This window comes from Mus caroli, chromosome 4 (assembly GCF_900094665.2).
Source record: "Mus caroli chromosome 4, CAROLI_EIJ_v1.1, whole genome shotgun sequence".
In the NCBI taxonomy this organism is placed as follows: domain Eukaryota; kingdom Metazoa; phylum Chordata; class Mammalia; order Rodentia; family Muridae; genus Mus; species Mus caroli.
The window spans coordinates 91,894,631-91,920,112 of NC_034573.1; the positions used below are offsets into that span (position 1 = coordinate 91,894,631).

The following is a 25,482-nucleotide window of genomic DNA, read 5'->3' on the forward strand; positions in this document are numbered from 1 at the left end:
CTCTCTCTCTCTCTCTCTTTCTTTCTTTCTTTCTTTTTTTTATTGTTTTTCGAGACAGGGTTTCTCTGTGTAGCCCTGGCTGTCCTGGAACTCACTACCGCCTGCCTCTGCCTCCCAAGTGCTGGGATTAAAGGTGTGCGCCACTACGCCTGGCCTGATGGTGTTTTATTTTCTAGTGTTTGGTAATTGACTTGTAACTATGACACATGATATTACATATTACATGATATATCATATGTGATATTAAATGCTGAATGACATATACAGTACTTAGTATTGTTTGATTTGTATTATGTAAGAATTGTGTACAAAAGTGTATATATATTTCAATGTGTTGTTTTATTCACATTTTAATTTAAAATTTAATAAATAATAAAGTTTAATCTGAGATCATCTTAGATTATTGAATAATACAATCTTTCTACTTTAAAAATTAATTGTTTTAGCTAGATTTCTAATTCAAAAAACCTATTTTCTTGCTTTTCAGCTTTTGCTTTACATTTTTGAGCTTGCTTCCTACATGTATAAAACTGACAGTTCAACCCTCTTCTAAAGGATTCAGATTTACTCTGGTAAGTTTCTCATTTTTCTTAAGAGACTTAGTTCTTGTTATAACTGACATTTTTAAAGACATCAGTAATCACTTGCTTGGGGTAGGACTGAGTGGGCTGCAGAACAAAACACTGATCATCTGACACACTGACCTCTGTCCTTGCAAATGCTGGATTAGGCATTAGGCTGAGCAATCAGAACCTTCAGTTCAGTTCACTTTAAGAACTGTTGGGTTTTTTGCTTTGTATTGATTGGTTGATGAGGGTCACAAAGGTGGTAATAACATATGTCCGTCTGATGCTGTTGAGCAGGTGGCAGGCACTATGTTCTGCTTGTACCAACTGAGTCTGTGATGTGGTGGTGGAGGGAGAGATCTTGGAGGAGGACTGTAGACTTGATGAGCAAGTGGGATTTCAGTCAGCTTTGGGAGGCTAGATAAGGCTTGGAACTTCTGGAAAGCTGAAGGCAGAAGACAGCTTGAGTTACAGAGGGACAGACAGCAGGATGGGAATGGATGTTACATGTGTCCCTGTCTGTTTCTGTGTGTCGTGGGTGGATGAGAAAAATATAAAACAATGGGGAAAATTTCAGAAGATGTCAGATGTTTGGTTGAGAAGTGTGTATAGGACAGGCACAGAAACAGGTTTGGGAAGAGAAGATAATGGAAACATTTGGGTTGTTTAAAGCATAAAGGGATAAGTGACATGGTTGGGGTGAGGTGGAGTGAAGGAGTCTAACTGATGCCTTAGGAACGACAGATTTCACTGGAGCCCAGGTTTTATTGTAAGTGCACTGGGAAGCCAGTGGGGGTTTGAAACGGATATGATGTGATTGAAGGTTACTGTGAGGTAGCAGTGCTGTACTGGGCTAGCTGACAAGTTCCTTGCTTTGCCAACATTGACAAAGCAGAATGGAGCAAAGGGGATGGCTGCTGTATGTAGGAAGTATCAGCACATTTACAGAGTGATGTGTAGGGTCTAAGTTGTGCTTAAGCAGCAGGATACACTCACACAGACAGATGACTTCATAAAACACATGTTTCACTGGTCGTACTTTTTAAAAACACTACAATAGAGCTCTTTTGTTTTCAGTTTTAGATTTTGACCTTTTTATGTTTCGTACTTAACAAGTTTACATATATTTTATGTGTGTGTGTTGCTGAAGTGTGTGTGTGTAAAACAGGATAGCTTGCGGGTATTGGCTCCCTTTTTCTATCAAGTGGATCGTGGAGGTGGTACCCGTCATCAGGCTGAGCAGCACAGGCCTTTGCTGTGTGAGCCACCTGGCTGACTCCATACTTTAAGTAGTTTTCCAAGTTCCAAGAGGTGATGGGGTTTGATTGTTGTAGTCCTTCTGTACTTGGTAGTTTTGTTTATTTTAGTAGCTGAGTTCCAGAATTATTGTAGATGGTTCTCTATACCCTTTTAATAGTTTTGTTTTTGTTTTTCATTTATTAATTACTATGTTTTGGGGATGGGAGTTTTGCTTGTACCCCAGCAGGTCAAAGGACAAATTGTGGGAGCCAGTTCTCTCTTCCACCATGTGGGGCCTGGGGCCTGGGGATTAAATTTGGTCATCAGGCTTGGTGGCAAGCACCTTATTCCCATTGCACCCTCTCACCAGTTCAATAATTATTACTGGCTTTTTAATTTATACACTTAAATTTAGTTAAGTAATATGCATATTCTGGCCGGGCAGTGGTGGTGCACGCCTTTAATCCCAGCACTCAAGAGGCAGAGGCAGGCGGATTTCTGAGCTTGAGGCCAGCCTGGTCTACAGAGTGAGTTCCAGGAGAGCCAGGGCTACACAGAGAAACCCTGTCTCGAAAAAAACCAAAAATAAATAAATAAATAAATTAAAAATTAAAAATTTGCATATTCTGTGTTTGATTTTTACCTCCAGGTAGTGGCTATAATATTTGAACTGGGTGTTTTATTTAGATTTGTAACTACAGTGATATATTTCTCACACTGTTGAATCATGTCTTACTTTCTTCTTTCTTAAAGGTTAGCTGTGCGCTATCATTCTTTCTGTTTTCTTTCCAAGTACATGAAAAGTCCATTCTCTTGGTATCATTGTAAGTAGAAATCTTTGAAGTATACATTTATTATAATGTTCATTGTATAAGGATGTTTATAAAAATGTTAATTTAAATGTAAAATAAGACCACACAATAGTTTTGAATATATTTATCTTAGTCATTCTCAGAAGGATAATGCTTTAATTTTACTTTATAAAATACATTTTAAACCAAAACAGTTGACAAATTTATTATTGATATACTCTCATGTTTTCCAGGTCTTCATATTTTCTCTATACTAATCAAATTATACTTCATAATTTCTCTATACATCCTTCAAAGTGGCTTTCTTGCTTCTCCTCTTTGCCTTATGTATTTCATTCATTTCCACATCGATCTGTTAGCCTTATTCTCTCCATTTACCTTCATGATGTCTTTCATATGTTGTGTTCTGTTTTTTGTCCTCTGCTTCCCTACACCACAGTAGATGAAGGTTTCAGATTCTCTTGGTAATCCTTAAAGAGATTGTTTTGTTAAAGAACATTACAGTTTTCCATTTTTCGTAGAAAAGAAAATCTGGGTAAAACTGGGGCTGTGTTATCCTAATACTTTAGAATAGCCTGGGATGCTTGGATCCTCCCAGTTTAGTCCCATTTGTCTGCTGCCTTAACCATGCCCTACCTGGTGCTTTCAGTGGTTGTGAGAACTCACTGTATAGACCAAGCTGGCCTTGAACTCAGAGATCTGTCTTCCTCTGCCTCCTGCGTGTTGGGACTACAGGTGTGCACCACCCCTGCCCGGCTCCAATCTTAAATCTTATATACTGATTGACATGAAGAAAAAAAAACCTCTAAGAAACCTTTCCTTTAAGAAAGGGGATGTGTTAGTTCTGTGTCTGTGATAAAGCACCATGACCAAGGTAACCAATGGAAGGAAGGATGTGTACAGGCATATGGTTCCAGAGGGATGAGCATCCATCACCATCATGATGGAAGCATGGTGGAAGGCAGGCATGGTGGCTGGAGCATCAAGCTGAGAGCTCACATTTTAATCATAAGCGTGAAGCAGAGAGGGCACACCTGAATGTCACATTCTTTTAAACGTCAAAGCCCAGCTCCAATGACATACTTCCTCCAGCAATGCCACATACATGTTCTAAACCCCTCCAAACAGAGCAACCAAGTAGGGACCAAGTGTAAACACCTGAGTCTATAGTGGGCGCTCTTATTCAAACCATCACAGAGGGAGGATGTTCAAGCATTTTGGAACCTTTTTAAACAGAAGAGGGGAGAGATTAATAGTAATGGCAACAGTAATTCAACAGCTGTCACTCTTAGAAAACTTTATTTTATATTGCTAAAAATAAATATTAGGGGATACTTGCAGAGAACAGTGAAATTAATCATTGGCTTCAGTCACATGGCTAAGTGTCAGCTGTGGAGCTAGGACTAAGACTGTCTAACTAGTCTGCTTCTCTTTAAGCATGGATGCAGTGAAATCCAGAAAGCCTCAGACAAAGGCTGTGGTAGATACTATAGACACCAGAAAAGTGGTGGCTCCGTTTATCAGCATCGTGTTCCCAGTTCTCTGTCCTTGCCCTTTCCATGTAGCTTCTAATTATTCATCTTTCATTTTTCTTTTAGTTGAATATTTTTAACCTGTCCCTTTATAATTCACTTTTGTTGCCCTTTCTCCATTAACATGGCATCCTGTTCCTCATAACTGTAGTTTGTAACCGGCTGAGGAGCATGGAACATGAAGAAGTTGAAAATGGTTGCCTTGGGAGTCACTTTGTGTTTGCAGAGTAGAAGGAAATGCTTTCTCTGGTCTTTTCCTCAAGGGACTGTTCATGTGGCACACGAAGTGTTTGCTAGTGACCTAGTCAAGTGGCTGTTGGCTAGACATGTGGAGAAGTTGACACTTCCTGAATAGTCACATGGAGACCTTTTTTTCTTTTAAACTAATCTTGAAAATCAGGCATGCAGAGTATATTTATTTTTTCCAGGCTCGGAGTAAAATTATATTCTGTAACATTAAAATGCTTTTTCTTGTCATTTTAGACCAGTTTGCTTAGTTTTAACTGAAATTCCTTTCATGTCAACCTGGTTTTTACTAGTTTCAACATTTAGGTGAGTCAAACCAATTTCCATGTAATATTTCCAGTATGATTATTACAGTCATTGAAAAATTTACACCGTAGCTATTGATGCTTTTGCGGCTTTATTTTCCTTTACAGCATGCTGCCTCTTCTATTAAAGGATGAACTCCTGCTGCCCTCGGTTGTGACAGTGGTGGCATTTGTAATAGCTTGCGGCACTTTCTTTCCAATGTTGGAGAACACTTCTGAAGAACAACTGCAGTTGAAGTCCTTTGCTGTCTCTGTAAGGAGGCACCTTCCGGGCTTCACGTTTTTGCCCAGAATTATGCAGTGTTTGGTAAGTTAGGCAGCAGCTTGGTTTCCAATATTTAATTTCTGCATGTGTAGCGCTTGCCTAGCAATACATGTGGAGGTTAGAGGGTAACTTTTGGGAGTTGGCTGTTTCCTTCTACCATGTGTGTTCTAGGGCTTGAACTCAGATTGTCAGGCCTGGTGGCAAGTGTCTTTAAGTGCTGTTCCATCTTACTGGCTCTGTTCAGTTTTAAAGGAGTATATTTTTTTAGCATATTACTAGTTTTTTTGTAAGTTATTGAATTTTTGTTGTTGTTGGGAAAGGGTCATACTCATTATGTAGCCCAGGCTAGTCCAGAACTTACTATGTAGCACATGCAGCATTTGAACTTTGCCCTTCCTGCCTTCGCCTTTTATATGTTAGAATCATAGACTTGAAAGGCCATTTATACCCTGTTGAGATGCGTTCTATCATGCATCCATATAACTTAGGCATTTTACTGGGGTTAAGCATGCGGGTGCTCATAACTATCATTGTCATCTAATTTCAGATGAGTTTTAATCATGCTCCCCGCAAAATGTCCCTACACAGTGGCAGTCATTTCTAATTATAACATCATTGCTAACCCCAACCGTGGACAGCATTAATCTGCTTTTTGTCTGTAACCTGCCTCTTCTGAATATTGCATATTAAGGGAATGTCATAGTCATTTCAGGCTGCTGTAACAAGGGAAGGCTGACTGGATGCTTAAGCAACAGCCATTGACTTCCTCAGTCTGAAGCTGGAGGCACTGGCCGTCAGGGCTGGTCTCTAGTGAGTCTGCTCTTCCTGGCAGAGCTCTCGTTTGCTTCTCTTCACATGCCTCTACCTTGTCTGCTGTCTTCCTTTATTATAAAGATTATAGTCATAATTGCCTTTCTAAAAGCCAGTGTCCAAGTATAGTCACATTAAGGGGTTCAGGCTTCAATGTGTGAATTTCTTGTTTTACATGTATTGGTGTGTGTGTACATGAATACATGTGTGTGTACCTGTACCATGGGACCTGTGTAGAGTTTAGAGGACAACTTGTTAAGTCAGTTTAGGCCAGGTAGTGTTGGTGCATGCCTTTAATCCCAGAGGCAGGCGGATATCTGAGTTCAAGGCCAGCCTGGTCTACAGAGTGAGTTCCAGGACAGCCAGGGCTACACAGAGAACCCGTTTCAAACTGCCCCACCCCACCAAAAGCCAGTTCAGTTCTTTCCCCATGTGAGATTCAGGGGTAGAACTGGGGTTGTTGGTCTTGACAGAGCTAGCACCTGTACCTGTTGAGTCATCTTGCTGCTGGGACACAGTTGGGCCCATGACATGGAATCATAAAATGTGGTCTTCATGACTGGTTTCTTTCATGGCATAGTCCTGCTATATCACTATTTAGTCATATATCATTATTTAGATTTATTTCCAAATTATATCTCATTAACATGTTACTCTCCCTCCCCCCAATCAATTAATGGCAGTAGGCTGATTTTGGTATTGTGAATAATACTGTTAGAAACATCTGTGTACAAAACCTGAATCCCAGTTTTCATTCCTTTGGAACATATAGCTTGGAATAGAGTTGCTGGGCTCTGTGGTAATTCAGTGCCTGCTATTTCAGAAATGGCCTGTGAGGCTCTATATTGCCATGACAAGTGAAGGAGGACACAGTGCCATGCCCTTGATGGCACTGCTGCTCTTTTCAGTTATAGCTACCCTATTAGCTGTCAGTGGTGTCACTACACTTCAGTTTGCAGTTTCCTACTGAAGACGTTCCATATCTTTCCATGTCCTTTCTGGCTGTTTGTGTATCTTTTGGGAAAATTACTCAAATCTTTGTTCCTCTTCTCTCCATCATGGTAATAAAATTTGCACACTCTAGGCTACCTTTCTTTTTCTTTTTTCCTTCTTTTTTTTTTTATTAGATATTCTCTTTATTACATTTCAAATGCTATCCCAAAAGTTCCCTATACCCTTCCCCTCCCCCCGCCCTGCTCCCCTACCCACCCAGTCCCACTTCTTGGCCCTGGTGTTCCCCTGTACTGGGGCATATAAAGATTGCAAGACCTAGGGGCCAACTTTCCAATGATGGCCAACTAGGCCATCTTTTAGACTACCTTTCAATGACAGCTATAGCTGTCAGCCACTTTTGCCTATTTTTAATTCAGTTGTGTATTCTATTTTTGAATTGCACAGCCTTTTATATATTATTTAAAATGCACGTTTTTGATTGGATGAGAGACATGGCTCAAGTTAAGAGTATATAGGCTATTGCAGATGACCTGAGTTTAATGATGTGAAAGTAAATATCTGCCAGTCCAGATTAGTTCTCCTCTTTCTTTCTTTTTCTTGTTGTGGCTGAATAGAACGCTACTGTATATATGTACCATATTTTCTCTATTAATTTTTTGGCCCATACCAGGGCTGGTTCTGCTTCTTTGCCATTGTGAACACTATAACAGTGAGCTTGGTTGGACAGCAGTCAGTGGAGCTGTGGGACACTCACTGACTTGCAGTCTGTGGCTCTATCTGCAGCAGGAGTGTAAGAGGTAGCTGATACAGCAGCTCGTAGGTGCGCTTGTTTTTGTTTGTGCTTGTTTGTAGGCATCCTGCACACTCAGTTCTCTAGTGGCTGCTGTAGCTTCTCTCATCCCCAGCAGTGTATCCGTTCCACTGTCCCACAGCCTTACCCACAGGACAGTCATTCATTCCTTCTAGGGAAAGATGACAATCATAAAGAGTTTTAATTTGCATTAATCTGATGACTTAGGATGGTGAACACTTTTTCAAATATTTATTAGCCATTTGTATTTCTTTTGAGATCTGAGTGTTTGGTTCACCATTGAATGATTTTTTTTATGTTGTTTTATGTTTAAAATTTTCTATGTATTATAAAGATGGATCTTCTCCACCTCCCATCCATAGGCTTTCTTCTCACTTTGGTGACTGTTTCCTTTTCATTTCCAAAGTTTTAGGTCTTATATCCTTCCTGAATTGATTTTTACCCAGGATACGATATGGCTATAATTGCATTTTTCTACATTTGCATGTCCAGATCTCCAGCACGATTTCTGAAGAGGCTTCCCCATGTTGGCTTTTGACACCTTTGCCAAAGATGAGTTGGTTGTAGATATTTGGGTTAATTTCTGGGCTCTCTTTTCATTGGTCTACTTGCTTATTTTTGTGCATTTATATGAAGTTTAGGGTCCCCCCCTTTCTTTGAAGAATGCCATTGGAAATTTAAGAGAGTGTTGTTGAATATATAGATTGCCTTGAATAACATAACCATTTTTACAATATCATTTTTTGACATGCAATTTGTTTTGAGACAAAGTTTTATGTAGCTCAAGATTGCCTTGAACTCACTGTGTATGTGAAACTAGCTTTGAACTACCGATCTTCCTGCCTCTGTCTAAGTGTTAGAATTACTGGCATATGTGAGCATGCCTGGTATTTAGGCTGCATTCTTTCTTGATCATGTTTTTCCCCTCCCTCAATCCTCCCAGATCTTCCCCACCTCCCTACCCACCAGCTTTATAGTCTATCATCTTTAAAACAAACACAAAGCAACCCCCATTCACACAAAAGGCAATGAAACAGCAAAAGACTAATAAGACAAAAATTACCCAAACAAAATGAGAAAAAAAGTCTACAAAAATATTGAGTTTGTTTTGTGTTTGCCAACTACTACTTGGCATGGAGCCTGCCCTGAAGTGTGATTAATATACTCAATGAAACTCCTTTGGAGAAAATTGGTTTTTCCTTTGCCAGTGGGTATCAATTGCTGATAGCTTATTGGTTAGGGGAGAGAACCCTTGTCCATTTCCCCTTCTCAGTGCTGGGACACATCTGGTTTGAACCTGTGCATGCTGCCATAGGCTGTGTGAGTTCATATGTGCATCAGTCCTGTTGTGTCTGGAAGACACTGTTTTCTTGGAGTAACCCATTACCTTTGGTTTGTATAATCTTTCTGACTCCTTTACCTTTAAAGCCCAGAGCTTTGGGAGATTGGGAGTGGGGCCTTTGACCAAGACATCCTGTCCTGTTTATGATTGCTCCAAAGTCTCTTACTTTCTGCACATTGTCTAGTTGTGGGTTCCTGTGTTCCCATCTACTGTAAGAAGTTGTTTCTCTGAAGAAGGGCTAAATGAGGTATTAATCTATGAGTATAGTAGAACATGATCAGGAGCCATTTATTGTATTGCTGCGTTCCTTTAGCAGAATCATAGTAGTGTGTTTCCTGTAGGTTCATGACCTATTTTGTCTCAGGTTCTTGGTCACTTTAGCATTGTCACCTATGGGTTCTATCTCATGGAGTTGGCCTTAAGCCAGAGAGAGGTTGCTTACTTCCATAGCAGTTGTGCCACTGTTACACCATTCTGTCTATAGGTGGATGGCTGTTGTAGGTCACAGGGTATGAAGCTGGGAGATACTGATGATGATCTCAACTGTGGTGATGTGCAGAGTACCTTACAGTATTAGACAGCACAATACATGAACAGCTCATTGAGCATCTGGGCAGCTTTGCACTGATGGTGATCCATACAGGAGAAGACTGGTGATGTAGACATTAAGAGGCAAACAAGAAAAACAAGGATAGAATAACTTTCTTACTCAGAGGTTTATGTGGAAAGCAAGATGTAAAATTTATTTTGTGAGCATATGCCTGAATACTTGGATGTATGCAGAACTGTACCCTCTGTGACAGCCACAGGGTGGTTGTTAGGTAGGAAGTATCATAGGCTCCTCAATTTATTCAATTCATTGGGTACTTACTATGCACTCAGTGCAGTACATAGTACATTGCAGGTTGAAAGTACAATGAGAAAAACAGAACCCAAAAGTTATTCTAGTGGGACAATCAGTGATGCTAGCATGTAGGAAATAGACAACACAGTGTTTACTAGTCACACGTGGAGACACAAATCTAATGAGATTAGAACGTGGTTCTTCAGCCGTGAGTCCCAGTTCTGATGCTTAGTAGCCACACATGCTAATAATAGCTCCTAGACTGGAGAGTGCAGAAGAACATTCTTGTAGAAAAGTTGTATTCACAACATGCTCAAGAGAAGCCAGTTACTGCTTAGGTACCATAAATGTGTATTTTTATTACTGATTTTGACACTTAATCCAATAAGACCTTGTAATTTTATTTAATGTGCCTCTAACTTTTCAAGTCCAGAGAACTATGTCTTATAATTTACCATAGTACTAGCTCATTGAAAATATTCAGTGAATGTAATTTTCCATTGATCATAGGAAAAAAAAATCAGACAGGTTCTCCTGGTTAGTCTAGAATTTTATATTCCATTGGGCCTGGGTAAAGGAATGCCATTACCTTAAGTAGTGATATCAGGTATTCCTTGTTAGGGCCTTATCCTTCAGTGCCTTGTGGCATGAAGTGAGATAGGTAGAGGGTCTGAGGCTTGGCCACAACTATGGCTTCAGGAAAGGAAAACCCAGGGCCCTGGAAGCCAGCAGCCTCCTTCCCAAAGATTTTTTGAATCTTTTGGAGGCTGGGCCTTCTCAGACAGCAGCAGCTCCTGGTCTTGCCTTGGTTGTGTCCACACAGAATATACCCTTGTACTTACGTAGTTTTAGAAGACATGCCCTCCAATGACACTTCCTAACCTTGGAGGAAAAAAAAAAATTATACTTGCCAGAAAGCCATTGCATGACTTTGCCAGACCCCTGATTTTCTTGAAAACAGTTCAGTACTGCTGTCGTGGAGCAGAACCAGAGCACAGCGGGAAAAGCAGAAGGAAGGCAGGTGTTCCCGTGAGTGCTGTAAGGAAGGCTGTCTGCTGAGCCCTATGTATGTGGGGCATCTTACACTGAACCAAAGAACACTTTCATGCTGCAAAGAGGACTAGGTATTTCCCATCAGATATGAAACATTCATGGAGTCCCAAGAGAAAAAAATGCACTGAATAAAACACTGGGAATGAATGCCATGCTCCATTTCACAGTGTTCTCCATGCAGAAAACCCAAGAAGCATGTACAGGAGCCTGGACAGGAGCTGCGCACTATGGTAGGTGAGGGCACTGGATCTGTTGTGCAAGGCTCCCACAGCAGAGCTTTGTGAGAGCCCAGATAATACCACCCAGAATTTTCTTAAGTAGATTTTTGCTGTTCTTTGTTATGATTTAGTCAATCGCTTTAATTTTGGTGTACTCAAATCCAAATTTCCAATCAGAATTTATCTTCATTATATTGAATGAACCATGGTAAAGTGTGCCCGTAACACACTGTTTGATGCAGGGAATTCTATAGACTGAAGTTTCTTTTAAGAGAAATAACTAATTTGAAAATGAAGTCTAAAAGCATTACATAACAATCAGTTACATAGATTCATGAATGGAAGAGTATTTATCTCAGATGTAAGCATTGGTACCACTTCCTGTGAACTAATTTATTTTACCCCCAGAAAATCCATCTCCAGGGCTATTACAGGAGATAGGACAAGAGGATGGAACTACTGTAATGTCATTGTCACTTTGAAAATCTTTGCAGCCAAATTGAATTGTGTGACTGTAATGATGGATTTTTTATTTTTTTTTTGCCAAATTAATAATTTGGAAACATACTAGAAAATATGTCAAAACTGTATTGTTCTCAAAGTGCACACTTCAGGAGTTACTTCTGTATTTGAGTGCTGTACATAGTAACTGTTGGACACCTACTGATTCTTATTAATTATACAACCAACTGACGAAAACTGGTGTCAACTCAGGTACTTGGTGTGACTGCACACCCCTCCTGGATGTCTTTTAAATTCATGGCTTCTTTTTCCCATGATTTGTAACATAATACACATATCCATATACATGTATTCTGCTAAACACATAAATACAACCTGCTCAGTCTGAATGATGTTATTTGTAAGTTTTCAGGGACCATTTGGTATTGGATTACCAATAGTATGCTCTTCCCTGGGGAAGAATATATTTTTCTCAGTCTCAGCATTCCTTGCCTGTAGTTCTTTGTAAAGGATTGAGCCCTCGTGGGCTTTCCCCAACCACAATAGCATGCATCTTTATTGCTGGTGTCCTTGTTCAGCTCTTGTTTAGGTAGCCATGTTGGTCAGACTATGGGTACAGCCTCTGATATTACTAGGAAACATGGTATCAACAGCAAGCTCTCTGATCCTCTGGCTCTTAGAACTTTTGCATCCTCTTTGCAATGATTCTGGAGCCTTAAGTGTGGGAGTTGTTTTGTAAATTTATCCATTAAGACCGGGCTGTACAACTAAGCATACAGTTGGTTGTGGTTTTCTGTAGCAATCTTCTTCTGCTTCAAAGAGAAGTTTCCTTGGTGAGGGGTCAGGGCTATACTTAAATACTATGGATAAATATTTAGAATGCAGTTAGGGACGATGCTGGTTTAGTGAAGTGGTAGTTACAAGTTCTCATTCAAGATCCATGACTTCACTAGCCCTGAGTATTGGCTAGGTTTCTAGTGCCAGGCATGGTATCTCTCTTGTTGCTAAGTCCAGTTAGAGAGCTACTGGTTACCACCAAGGTATGTGTGCCAATACTGCACCCTTAGGGTTAGAGTGCCATGGTGGTCATAGTTGTGGCTCCTAAGTGTCATCATATTTGGGTAGGACTGTGGTTTCTTCCCTCCACTGAAAGCTTGCATGAGACCTTCTAAACCATGAAAACTAGTCCTCGTAAAGGGGGCTTTCAAATCAGTTCCAGCTTGGGCCTCTGGGTACTGCATCTGAAATGCATGGTGCCTTCAGCAATGGGGATGTACCTTCCACTTTTGAGGGACAATCAAGGGTTAATAGCAATAACATGTAATGTTTTAGGAGTCTCTTGCACAAATCTTCACAGACTCAAAAGAAGGCTTCTTGGGACTATTGGTTTTTGTTTTTGTTTTTAATGGTCTTTGGCTTTTGGGGACAGCATTATCAGCCTGGCCATGAAAATTTTATTTAAACTATATATATTTAGACAGAGACTTAACATGTTTAGTGGGCTTTTTTCTTTTTCGTAGTTATTCAGACATAGTGTTATTCCCCCCCCCCCATCTTTCCCTTCCCCTTCTCTAACTAGAGTCCGAGCCCCAGTTATCATTCACTCCATCCAGATCACTGGTACCCTGTCACTGCTCTATTGCTCTCCTACACTCCCAGCTTGGCCATGTCCTCCTTGCTGTCCTGCATTCTGCAGTCTTTCTAGACTATGAGTCACATTTGAAGCCAGGAGTCTCATATGAGAGAGAACGTGTGACATTTGTCCTTCTGGGGTCTGAGTTCATGGTATTTTCCACTTCTGTCCATTTACCTGCAAATTTCAACTTCTTTAAACAGCTGAATGGTACTTTATAGTGTACATGCACTACATTTTCATTATGCATTCATTGGTTGTTGAAAGAAAAGCTGCCCCCTTTGGAATATTGTCTAATAGTGTAAATAAATATGCCTCCCCCTAAGATCAATTTTTAATGAGGACTAATTTAGTAACTTCTAAAATTATGCTTATAAATATGTGTAATTAGTTAACAATTCAAATATTTGGGAGCAAGGAGTAAGGTAGCCCACTATCCAGGTAAGAGAGAGAAAGCCATACTTGTTGGAAGGTGAAGCTTTGGTGTCATGTGACATTTGGGGCAGCAAAGGTCAGTGATACTCTCTTTTCCCTTACAGTTTCTTTCTTCAGTCATCACCATGGTCCTCCTGACGATTCTGAGTGTAACACTGGATCCGCCTCAGAAATTACCAGACTTGTTTTCTGTACTTATATGTTTTGTGTCCTGTGTAAATTTTGTATTCTTCTTGGTATACTTTAATATTGTAATCATGTGGGATTCAAAAAATGGAAGAAATCGGAAGAAAATTGACTAGCTACATTCCCAAGCAAATGCAATCTTTTTGCTATGTATAAGTGAACATAATCATCTTTAGAATCATGGAATTACAGGAAGAGAAATGGTGAAGGGGCATTGTTATTTACACAAAGTTATTTATACAAGGACCAAAGCATTTGTCTTCTTAGTTTTGTTTTGTTTTGTTTTTTTGGTAAAGCATACTGTAATTTTGACAATATTTACAGATATTTAAATGGTAAAACAAGAAAAAAATTGTCCCAGCTGGTCGTAGTAGCTCATCTTTGCAATGCCAGTACCAGGAGGTAGAGGCAGGCTACCTAGAGCTCAAGGCCATCCTTGGTTATAAATAGCAAGTTTGAGGCTAGCCTAGGCTATATGAGACCCTGTCTCAACAAAAGGGGGAGAGGAAAAAATGTCCTCAATGCCAATATTTAATAATGGAATGTATTCTATAAATTGTAACTTTTAAAAACTATGTATTTTATATATAGTTTTAAAATGTAAGACCAGTCAGAATGCACAGAGAGCCAGGCCTGCTGGTACACACTGGGCATCTCAGCACTTGGTAGCGACAGGCAGGAGGAACATGAGTTTGAGGCCAGCCTGAGCTACATAAAATCCTGTTTTAAAAAAACATAGCAAAGTCAGACAAAGTGTGCTTTAATAAATTTAAAATGAATTTATTGGAAGAATTAAGCACCTGACTTGTTTGGTGACAAGTGATAAGCATCTCATTTAGAAGTTGTATCTCTGGGTTGAAGAGATGGTTTAGCAGTTAAGAGCCGTGGCTGCTCTTCAGAGGACCTGAATTCAATTCCAGCAACCACATGGTGGCTCACAACCATCTATAATGGGATCTGATGCCCTTTTCTGGTGTGCATGAAGATATACTGGTATGCATAAAATATATGTATATATGTATTTGTATACATAAATCTTTAGAAGTATCTCAGGGAATTAACACTTTTCTTAATTACTGAGAAGGTACATTATGCTATTTGAAATTTGAATATCCATTATTGCATATGCAAAATTGGATACTTAGAGATTAAGTAGTATTCTTGTTTCCAAGAATGTAGAAATCGCTTGATGCTATTTTTAAAAAAGAACTTTTATTGAATATAAATCTAAGAAGTTTGAAGTCTTTTTAGTTACTCATGGTAATTAGTTCTAAATTTCTAGAGTCATTCTAAATTGAAACTACCATATCAACGACTCCATCTCCCTTTCTGTTACCTTGTTAAAGGTTTCCACCGAAATAACTGCATATTCAAATCATGGCTAACACTGGCTCTGTCCCATTGGTAGGGTTATCCCTTCACCCATATCAATTCCTAAAAATCATGTAGTGTGTTTTACTTTCACAGGAAAGCTGTTTCTTTAGTCTCTGACGAAAATTAAAGCCACTTTACGACTAGCCTTGTTTGCGTGTATTTCTTTCATAATATAGTCATCAGAGCATTAAGTCATTAAATGGCATATTCTAAAGTGATATAAAGAATTGGGGTCTGGACTTGGCTATCCATAGGCTGATGCTAGAAAATATGTATTTCTCAGTCTGACAAAGCAGATGTGCATGAGGACTTCAGGGTCAAGGTCAGCAGAGGCAGCCTTGGTGGCTGCAGAATCAGCAGGCAGTATCACTGCCTCACTGCCCCACTGTCCATGGCCACTATCGGTAATTGTTGGGCCCAGCAGGCAGCATCCTGGCTACTTTTACTTGAGCCTTTTTTACTTTTAATAATGTATCAAAGTTTAACACAGAATTGCTGATTTCCATTAACTTCCCAGAAATTGAGTAGTGCAACTTCAAAATAAAAGTATTAAGAAGTATAATGGAATGCCAGATTCAGTGTTTATCCTGCACATAAATTCTGTCAATAAAAATACATTTTTTTTCAGATGATTTAGTCTAACCATACCAAATTCCCATCAGCTTTAAAGGAGAGTTACAATGAGCAGTGTAAGTCAGTAACTTATCTAGTAGAAACCAGCCAGTATGCACACAGAGCCAGGCCTGTTGGTACACACTGGGCATCTTAGCACTTGGTACCTACAAGCAGGAGGAGAATGAGTTTGAGACTAGCCTGAGCTACATAAAATCCTGTTTTAAAAAACAAAACAAAGTCAGACAAAGTGTGCTTTGTGCTTGTGTAGGTAGCTTCCACAGCACCGGACCCTTCCTTGAAAAGTTCAGTGTCTCAGCTAACATCAGGATATAGGATCTTTTAATAGATACTGATAATAAATTAAGTAATTTTCTTCCCTGTAAAAAATGAAGAGTTCTGTTCTTTTCAGCTATACTTTAGTTTGAAAGAGACAGTGTTGAGAAGGGCCCCTTTCTCCTCTCCTCATGGACTTGGGTTTGCTTCTTAAAGCAATGAAGAGAATGCCCTGTAGGTTCATACCATATAAAGCATTCCAGAATCATTCTCCTTCAGGCTTTAGGGAGAAGAGAAAATCTGTCCAAATCATAAGCCACACTGAGGGAGAAGCAAAATACTTCTAAAAGTCCAGGTGGCCAAACTGTGCACTGTTCCATGGAGGGACCAAAAGATGGATAGATTACAACTCAAGAATGGCTGTAGGAACTCAATGGTTCCAGTTCTCAAGTGGTTTCTTTTCTGTTCTTTAGAGGATCAGGGCCAGGTATATCCCTCCTCCTCCCTCCATATAAACATTAGTTTTGTGTGTGGATATGTCTGCTTTGTCCTTCATGTGGCCTTTAAGGGTGATAAAGCGAGAGTCATCTGATCTACAGTGAACAGAACTGGGAAGTGGCTCTCAGCAGACCCAGCTGTTCCGACAGGCAAATGCTCAGTGTATCAACAAGTCAAAGGTACCGTAACCTCCTTAAGCACACACCCACATAACTCATTGCATCTGCTTAACCCTTTATGCTCTAATTCAGGGTACTTTATAAAATGTTTTGCCTTGCACCCTAATTTTCAATGTTAGAACAATCGATATTACTATATGATTAACATTATATTTGAAGACATATCAGTAAGTATACTTCATATTTTGCAGACAGATATAAAAAGAACCTTGCTTAAATAGTTCCTGAAAACCTAGAAGACAGTTAGCTTGAATAGTTGATTGAACTACTACTTAGTGCCAATGTCATGTATAGTAATAACTTAAAAAAATTAATATATCAATCTGAATTGTTTCTAAGTGAAAAATGAGTTCTTTTTAACCTTGATTTTTGTTTCGCATTTCCATACAAGACTTCTGTTTTCAAAATGTCATAGAATCAAGTGACATGTTAGAGTATTTTTGCCAAACTGTAGTGCAAGTGCCAAGGCATTTCTTTCCTTGCAGCTCAGACCAGGTATAAACATTTTAGAAACCATGTTATAGGGATGATTCCCCCCACCCCCATCCTGACAGTACACACACCCCCATCCTGACAGTACAAACACCAGAGAATCACACATCTAAGCTAATGCTTAAAAAAATCTGGAAGGGACCATGCACTTGCCCTATAGTAAAGGTATTTTCTTTACATTCATTCTTGTTTGAACTTACTTCAAAACCAACTTATATTTAGATGTCGGTATTGATAGTTCATTTCAGTGTTTTCTAAATGTATGAAATCTTAAGATGTTCACAATAATTTTCTCAGTAAGCATTGACAATAGTCCCTAGAATGGAACAATACACACCCAAGATACCAGTTCCTCAACACACTTCTAAATTTTCATTAACATAAAATAACCTGTAAATTAATAGGTAGCTGGAACTGTACATGGGAAAGCTGGCTGCTGGTTCACCTGGTTTATTGTGAATTCCAATAAAGTATGTTACTCTAAAAAAAAAAATAGAGACATAATTCTAGCCCGAAATGTTAAAAGTATATAGAAACATATGTGGTACACAGTATGTAAGTCAAGACTCCTGTACTGCAAGGCTCACATTAGAGAGTGAAGGAGAAATGTATTATTTACATTGAGATTAGCTACTGGTGTGTGCCGAAAGTTTAAATTAGCTGCAAGAAACTTTATCTAGACTTGCACCTGCCTAGTGCTCGAAGTTGGTATTTACTGGGCAGATTCATTACACACGCTCTTCTGTGCCTTTAAATATGATCAGGCAGATGCAGACACTTTTCACAGTGAGCGCATTTCTTCTAAGTGCCTCGGGGATAGAGAAGATGGTTATTACATCATCACAAATTTCCAATTAACATACATCTCATGCATCACTTAAGGAATGATTTAAATGTTATTTGCCATGTAATTTTGTCCTTGCTTTAGACATTGATAAGCTCCCATTTGCTTATTTTTGAGTCTTCTGAGCAAGGTTCACCTTCACAAATTTGTCTGGCTATTCTGACAGCATTCTTTACTTTGTGTAAAGAAATATGAGAAATCCATTTGAGAGAATTTTGATACTCCAGTGTGACCCACTGAGAACACAATTTAGATGCCTTTGTCTACATGCCTTAAGGGGCTTCCAGCAGGTGCTTCCTTCAACAGCTGCCAAGAAGTTGGGTGTGGTGACTATGACAGATTCCTATTCACTGTGTCCGACTGGGGACTCCTAGTGGTGACAGAGAATCTCATTTAGACTTAGGAGCACTGTGTCAGGGAAGATAGTGGCAACTGCGGACTGAAACCTTCCTGCAGGCATGTGGCTCTTTCCTTTGTTTTCACTCAGCTGGTAGAAATCAGACACAGTGGTGAGCTTGGGGGATGGCTATGTGTGGGAACCTGCATTTGATTGCTAGAACCCCTAGGAAGCCAGGCAGAGGCAGTAGCATGCACATAGACTCCCAGTCCTCACTGGAAGCTCACAGGCCAGCTAAATTGGTGTCTATATTTGAACAAGAGACCTTGTCTTAATATAGAAAACACACTGATACCTGAGGTTGTCCTCTGAGCTCCATACATATGCCATGGTAAGTATATACCTGAACTCATAAACATACATACAGGCATATACACAGATTTTTGCACACAAAGGCAGCACACAGTGGATGCCTTTATTTTTTCCTATTTAGAATACTCAGCATATCGTCTACCTGTCTTTTAAGAAGGGTTGCTAATGTGACAGTCTTTCACTGACTCTTTATTCAGGCTGGTCTGCATTCTTGTGGCTTGACTAGTATTCAGGTAGGCTGACACAGTTGTCAGACTTGAAGGTACCACTATAAAGGAGAAAAAGCTCTCATTAAAATGTTATCATAAAGGAGATACTAGATAGGCTAAGCGTTCAATTTACTCTTACAAAGTAGTATCACAATCCCCACTTACAGCCAAATGGGAAATGAACCTAGGGCATGTACAGGGTCATAACTAGGTAGTAGAGATGGCACTGAACATCTTTGGATTTTACAAAGCTACTTTTTTTCTTATACCAGACACTACACTACAAAACAAACAAACAAACAAAAAAAGTTTTCATTAGTCAACTCTGGTTGTTGGGAGAACTACTGAAAAATATTTTGAGGTCATATCCAGGACCAAGCAGAAAACTTGGTAAGATTTCTGTTATGGTACAACAGGTAGTGGCAGTGCCCCTCCTTCGTGGTAACCACACATTCTAAGGCATTCTTGAGACACTTGCTGTCTTACACTCTCTGCTGCTGAGCCATCTGACTGTCTGAGCCTGACAACTGTCCGTGTTGCCTGAACCCTTCCTCTTAATCTCCCTTTCTGATTTTTTTGTGCTTATATACTTCTTTCTGTGTATTTATACAACCTATTGAAATTTTCCATGTTTTTGGAGCCAGATAGGTTTGGTACCTGCCAAACATATTCCAGCATTTAGGAAGGTGAAGTAGGGGGGCTGAGGTCAGACCTGGCTATACCATGGAACCCTGCCTTTCTTTAAAAGGAGAAACTAAGCACTCCTGGACAGAGGTGATATAAAGTGAATTAGTAGGATGGCCCCACCCACCTTTAAGACATCCTTGATGCTATAAAGCCCAAGTACATACCTCAGCTGCTCAAGTGCTGGGGTTACAGCTGTGTGCACTACACTAGGCTAGAGGTGGTTGAAGTCCTCAATCTCTAACTAATTACCTTGTCACACTTTCCCAAGTCGATGTATGTCTGTTGTGAATTTTCTAACACTGCTTTTTCTTCACTGGTACAGCAGAAAGCAGTGTTTATAACCATTATCAACTTTTTCTTGGCTCTATACCTCATGCAAGGCAGAATCCAGAACATTTACTGGCCTACATTTTACTGATATTATAGGTCATTAATTTTACACACCATTCTTTCTCATGTGTAGCTTCACTATCACTGCCTATTTCAAGTTCATGGGCCTTTGTGCTTCCTGTCTCATGTGGTCAGGAGACTTCCCTATCCTCGCCAGCCCAGCTGCAGTCATGACTTAAGAGATTTAGAAATTAAACTTTTGCCTCCAGTTTGGGGCAGTACATGGATTTCAAGGTTAGATTCCATATGGATTCCAGGGAACTCCACTATGTTTTAAGACCTGGTCCATGTTGCAGGACATTATCTGTTTCTCCAAGTTGATGCTGTGATCCTCAGTAGAGTCATAGTATCTGTGCAGTGGGCCAGAACCCTAGAATGAAGAGGCTGAATTTGTGTGATTTAGTATAGCTCAAAAAATTTATTTTGTCCCCATGTTTAAAATGCTTTTAGATCATATCACTTCTGAATGTGTTTTGATTTTTTATCCCAGTTGGGTGCTATAAACTCTAGAGAGGAAGCAGGAAGAAGAACTGAGGGAGAAGTGATCCAGTAACTGTACCCCAAGGCTGGGGTCTACTCTGGAGATGGAAGCTCTATTCACTAAGGTGGGAACCAGCCCAAAGCAAGCAAGCCTAGTCCATCTAGTGAAGTTCTGCACACATCATAGCACGACGTGGTAATACAGTCTGTATGTTACAGTCAGCTCCTCGAAAAAGGTTATTTTTACAAAACAATATAATTGCTTTAAAGGAAAACTATAACTAATTTTTACAATGTAAGTAAAATGATTTTACATGAACAAAACAGTGAAATTTAACAAGGTTAGCTGAGTTAGAAAAGCAAGACTTTACCTCAGTTCAAAATGGCTTTAAGGAATTCAAAGCTGTCAAGATGATGATCTATATGAAAAAAGAGTGTTTTTTTTTTTCCAGAAAACAATTCAAAATAACTTGCTACACTACCTGATACAAAGTAAATATCAAATCAAGTGAAAGTAAAATAATGTTGGGGGCTGGAGAGATGGCACAGCAATTAAGACTACATACTGCTCTTGCAAAAGACCTAGGTTTGGCTTTCAGTACCCGTACAGCAACTTACAACCATATGCAACTCTGGCTCTAAGGGACTGGACACTCTCTTCAGTATCCTGTGTGGGTACTGCACGCATTAAGTGCATTTACCAATACATGTAAAATAAAAATGGATAAATCTTTTTAAAAACTTATTTTACATACTAAACAAGTTTGGGCTTTATAATTTTTATTTCAACATCTCAAAAGCTCTACTTCAGAATATACATCTTAAAATGATAATAGCTAGGAAATTTGTTATATGCCTTGTACATCATACCAAAGAGCATTGGTGTGATGCTGTTACTATTCTTACACACTTCACTCTGGCTACCTGCCTTCTGTGCTGGACTCCATGTTCCTGAGGGCAGGATGAGGTCCATCATGTTTTGTTGTTTTGCTGGCATCACTAAGGCCAGAAACGAATTCACAACTGGCATTCTGTAAACATTAAATTAATGAAGGACATAAAGAGAGCAACCATAAGTATTTGAACCTTTAATCCCAGCACTTGGGAGGCAGAGGAAAGTGGATCTTTGTTTGAGGCCAGCCTGATCTACACAGCAAGTTCTAGGTTAGCCAGGACTACACAGTGAGACCTTGTCTCGAAACACATCAACAACCCAACAAAACCAAAATTATTTAAGTGTTTGAAAATGTTTAGATAATTCTTAGAATCAGGCAACACTTCTTGTGCTGCAAGTTATTTAGTTTTGAAAGATATTTTAAAAATTCTTAGATTAGACATTTATCCATCCATTCACTCATTCACTGTACTGGATAAGGAACATTTGATCTGGGCTCTAAGTAGGTACTCTACTGTAGTTACACTCCAGCTTACTCTCTCCAGATTCTGGCTGAGGCTCTGGGGCTACAACACAGAGGAGTCCACAAGAAGGTCAGTAATCTGAGTGACAGTGAACTACACAAACACACTTAACAGTCGACAAGGACCACAGGAGCCTAGGACATGAAACAACTGTGCTTCAGCTAGGAGAATGTCGAGCTGCACAGAGGACGGCCCATTACAGACTGACCTTACAGTGAGATAAGCAGGAGACTCGGAGAAGACATGCAGTTTAAGAGAAGGAAGGCAGCAGGAGCTCAGGCATTCCGTGGGCTGCAACTAAGTGTGACTATAAATGGCCTCCCTCTTCTTTTGAGTCTTTGATAGACAGCAAACCACCTAACATAATTAGCTATATAATAATGCAAATATACTTTGTTTCTTACGTGTCTAAAATATGTATGCCACTGAGCAAATTGATGTGAGTCGTGGGGATGGGGTTAGTTTCCCTGACTGCTTCTCAGGGTAAAATGGGAAATGCTCACCTGTCAGGCAACCAAACTCCATTTTCTATAAATGTGCCGGGATAATTCTTCTCCTCCTCAGGAACAGTCAGCCCTCAGTCTAGTCATTACTGTCTTTTTATAGTATTTTTATTTAATAAAACCTATTAAGGCCACCATACAAATCTCTTTACTTATGCTTTTATCTTTTAACTGATCAATTTTTATATTGCTGACACCCCTTCTTTACCATTTGTTCATTTAAAAATTCATAGTACGTGAGCTATGTCTCCAGGGAAGTGTCTATAAAATTTGTTACAGCTGGCAAATGGGTCTGAGTCAGTGGTAGCACATGACTAAATGCTTCACAGAAAATAAAATTTGTTTCTGTAGTAAGCAGAACTGTTTAAATGTTATTTATTTTTATGTTTCAAAGAAAATATATTGTGAAGTGCTGCATTGATTTAAAAGGCAACAATGTCTGTGTACACGCTGTAGAAGGGAAATTTATGAAACCTTTGCACAACTCCTTTAATTGAATTTTCCAAATCTCTCACCACACACAAATAATCAATATCTTCTGCAGAGAAAACCAGTCAGAATTATTACAGTCTTTCTTTTCAATTTTGTTGTCATCAGCACATAAGAACACCTGGATATTTGTACTGTCTGCTTGCAAGTTATTTACACCTTTTAAACACATAATTGCTATTAAGTGAGTCCAAAAGTATAATTTCAACATTTGCTACAGATTTCTTTCAAAAGAAAAATTATCATATTTTAAGTAAAGTATAGAAATTTAAATCATGGAAGAAAATTATGTAAAAGGCTTTGAAAAGTAATATACTCTGTTTGGCTTTATTTAAATCCAAGACAATTCTTAAGATGGCATCCTCAGTAGTCCCTAATAGTGGTGATGAGGCATAAAGCAGTAACCCTGTGGACAGAGAGGTCTGACCCATGAACAGCACGCACAACATACGAAGGACCAAGAGCTACAATGTACATTAATGTCTATCTGTGATACCAAAATTAACAGCTATCTCCAAATAAATCTGGGAAAGCACAGGGGGGAATTTTAAAGAGAGTCTTCAGATTCAAATCTGAGTGCTTTTAAAATTAAAGTATCTGAGAAAAAAAAAAGATGCAGCTCAATATTTAAAATAAAAGATGAAATGCCAAAAGGGCAGTAGTCTTCAAGAAGTAAAGTGATTTGGCCAGTATGATGAATATTTTTTCAATACTGAATTGGGAGAAGTATAGCATTTGGTTAAAAATCCCTCGGTGGTGGCCAGAATGAAGGGGCAAGGCCACATTAAACTTCTCTATGGTGTCAGCACAGGGGTCAGCTTGTCCTGTACCTTAAAGGATGTGATAACTTTTGAATCCTGTAGCCAACATGAATTTTACAATGCAAGTTAAGAAAACACAGTCTGGGCTTTTTTCAGAAGACCAGAGCTAGAAGTTTTGAAATAGTTTCTATTACAAATAGCTGAAACAATCAACTTTTTTGAACATTGTAAAGTTCAGATGGTAATGCAGCATTTGAAATATGCATTCTACAACCTACACAATTATTCTCAAAACATAAAATGTGTTTTGGACTGAAACTAAGTCTCTTCTTTTCTTATCTTGGCAGCTGCTCTACACTTTGCTTACATTCTTTTCAAAAACATTTTGTTTACTGGAAGTCCTTGTCACAGGCAAACAATGGTGGTATTTTTTAATATCTCTAGAAAAAATGAAAATGCCAAGTGCTACAGAATGCCATCTATTGACTAAGGAATATCGTATGAGGTTGTTTTTAGTAGGGTTGATTGTGTAAAGCAAATACATTTCATGCCTCACCATGTGATCAGAGTGTGACTCCATCACCAGTCTCAGACCACTGAATGGTCAGATGTCTTAGATCTTAAGCATAACAAATTTAAAATAATTATGAAAATTCACATCTAAATCCAACAGAAAAGGAATCTTTCATTTCATTCTTTTCCTAATAGTCATAAAGCCAATATTATTAAGGAAAGTGAACTTAGTTTTATATCCTGAGTATCCAAAAAAAGCCTTCCTTTGTTCAAGACCCTTGAGTTTGGCAGAAGAAAGCCTGTTATTCACATAGTCTAACAAGGCATTCTGATTCATAGGCCTAGTTCTTATGACAGGGTCAGTGACCTCTTCGGGTTTCTCTTAGTTCCATGAAGCCTCCTCCATGGGACCTGCCAGGTGCCTGTTTACTTATCCCTGAAGTGTCACATGGATCCTCCTCTCCCTGTAGGAGCGACTGCAAGTGGTGCTGAGCGAAGGGAACCAGCACTAAGGTTTGGACGGCAAGGACAGCAGAAATGGTGCAATTCTCCTGCATTTGCCTGGTTAACTATTAGAGGAAATGGAAAGATTCTAAGAAGACATGCCATCATCATCCTAAAGCCACCTTAGGTACACTCCGTGACAGTGGAACTAGTACCTAGCCTGTTCCCTTGTTTTGTTTTGTTTTTTTTGAGACAGGGTTTCTCTGTATAGCCCTGGCTGTCCTGCCTGGAACTCACTCTGTAGACCAGGCTGGCCTCGAACTCAGAAATCCGCCTGCCTCTGCCTCCTAAGTGCTGGGATTAAAGGCGTGCGCCACCACTGCCTGGCAGCAAATGCTTCTTAAATCAGTATGTTATAAGACAAGATGACAGCTGTTGACTTAGTAAGAAAAATTCTATGTTTGCTTATGTGTTTGTGTTATGTGTGTACCATCTTTAACAATTTTAACAACAAAAACCCCAAGCTGAGAATATGCATAGTAGGAACCAGAAACAGAGGTGGGGAAAGCATCTAATAAAGTGCAAGGGCTCAGATTCAAACTCCAAGGAAGCACATGGCCATGGGTTGTAAAGTGAAGAGCTTTTAGTACCTTAGAAAGCACAAAGAGCTACTGTAGATTGTGCCAAGTGGAAATGGAGGATTATCAATGCAAATAAGTGGTAGATAGGCATAGCAATATTGGTATATATTATGAAAACAGGTTTTTAATTTTTTAATTTAAGTCACAACAAATAACTAATGCCTACTGGAAATATCAAAATATAATCTAGTGATACAGTTTTTTCTATGAATGAAAGAAAGCCAACCCTGTAGAAGCTTGACTATGGAC

The 25,482-nt window shown here is 39.3% G+C and overlaps 2 protein-coding genes across 5 annotated transcripts in view; one reads left to right on the plus strand and one right to left on the minus strand.

Annotated features, from left to right (window-relative positions):
- Alg6 (ALG6 alpha-1,3-glucosyltransferase) overlaps window positions 1-15,230 on the plus strand; it is a 40,267-nt gene extending 25,037 nt beyond the window's left edge. For both annotated transcript variants that reach the window (XM_021160869.2, XM_029476089.1), the window contains 5 exons: window positions 488-572; window positions 2,559-2,629; window positions 4,633-4,701; window positions 4,809-5,007; window positions 13,632-15,230. In XM_021160869.2, coding sequence (XP_021016528.1) covers window positions 488-572; window positions 2,559-2,629; window positions 4,633-4,701; window positions 4,809-5,007; window positions 13,632-13,829 — 622 coding nt within the window. In that variant the 3' untranslated portion in view covers window positions 13,830-15,230. The remainder of the gene's footprint in view (window positions 1-487; window positions 573-2,558; window positions 2,630-4,632; window positions 4,702-4,808; window positions 5,008-13,631) is intronic.
- A 3,535-nt stretch (window positions 15,231-18,765) lies between these two features.
- Itgb3bp (integrin subunit beta 3 binding protein) overlaps window positions 18,766-25,482 on the minus strand; it is a 58,081-nt gene continuing 51,364 nt past the window's right edge. The window contains exons 8-9 of one of the 3 annotated variants that reach the window (XM_021159715.2): window positions 20,835-20,882; window positions 18,766-18,965 (exon numbers count right to left, since the gene is read on the minus strand). In XM_021159715.2, coding sequence (XP_021015374.1) covers window positions 20,836-20,882 — 47 coding nt within the window. In that variant the 3' untranslated portion in view covers window positions 18,766-18,965; window position 20,835. Of the gene's footprint in view, window positions 18,966-20,834; window positions 20,883-21,387; window positions 21,495-25,482 lie in introns of those variants that run through there. The other 2 variants (XR_002377713.2, XM_029476090.1) reach the window with 2 other exon arrangements.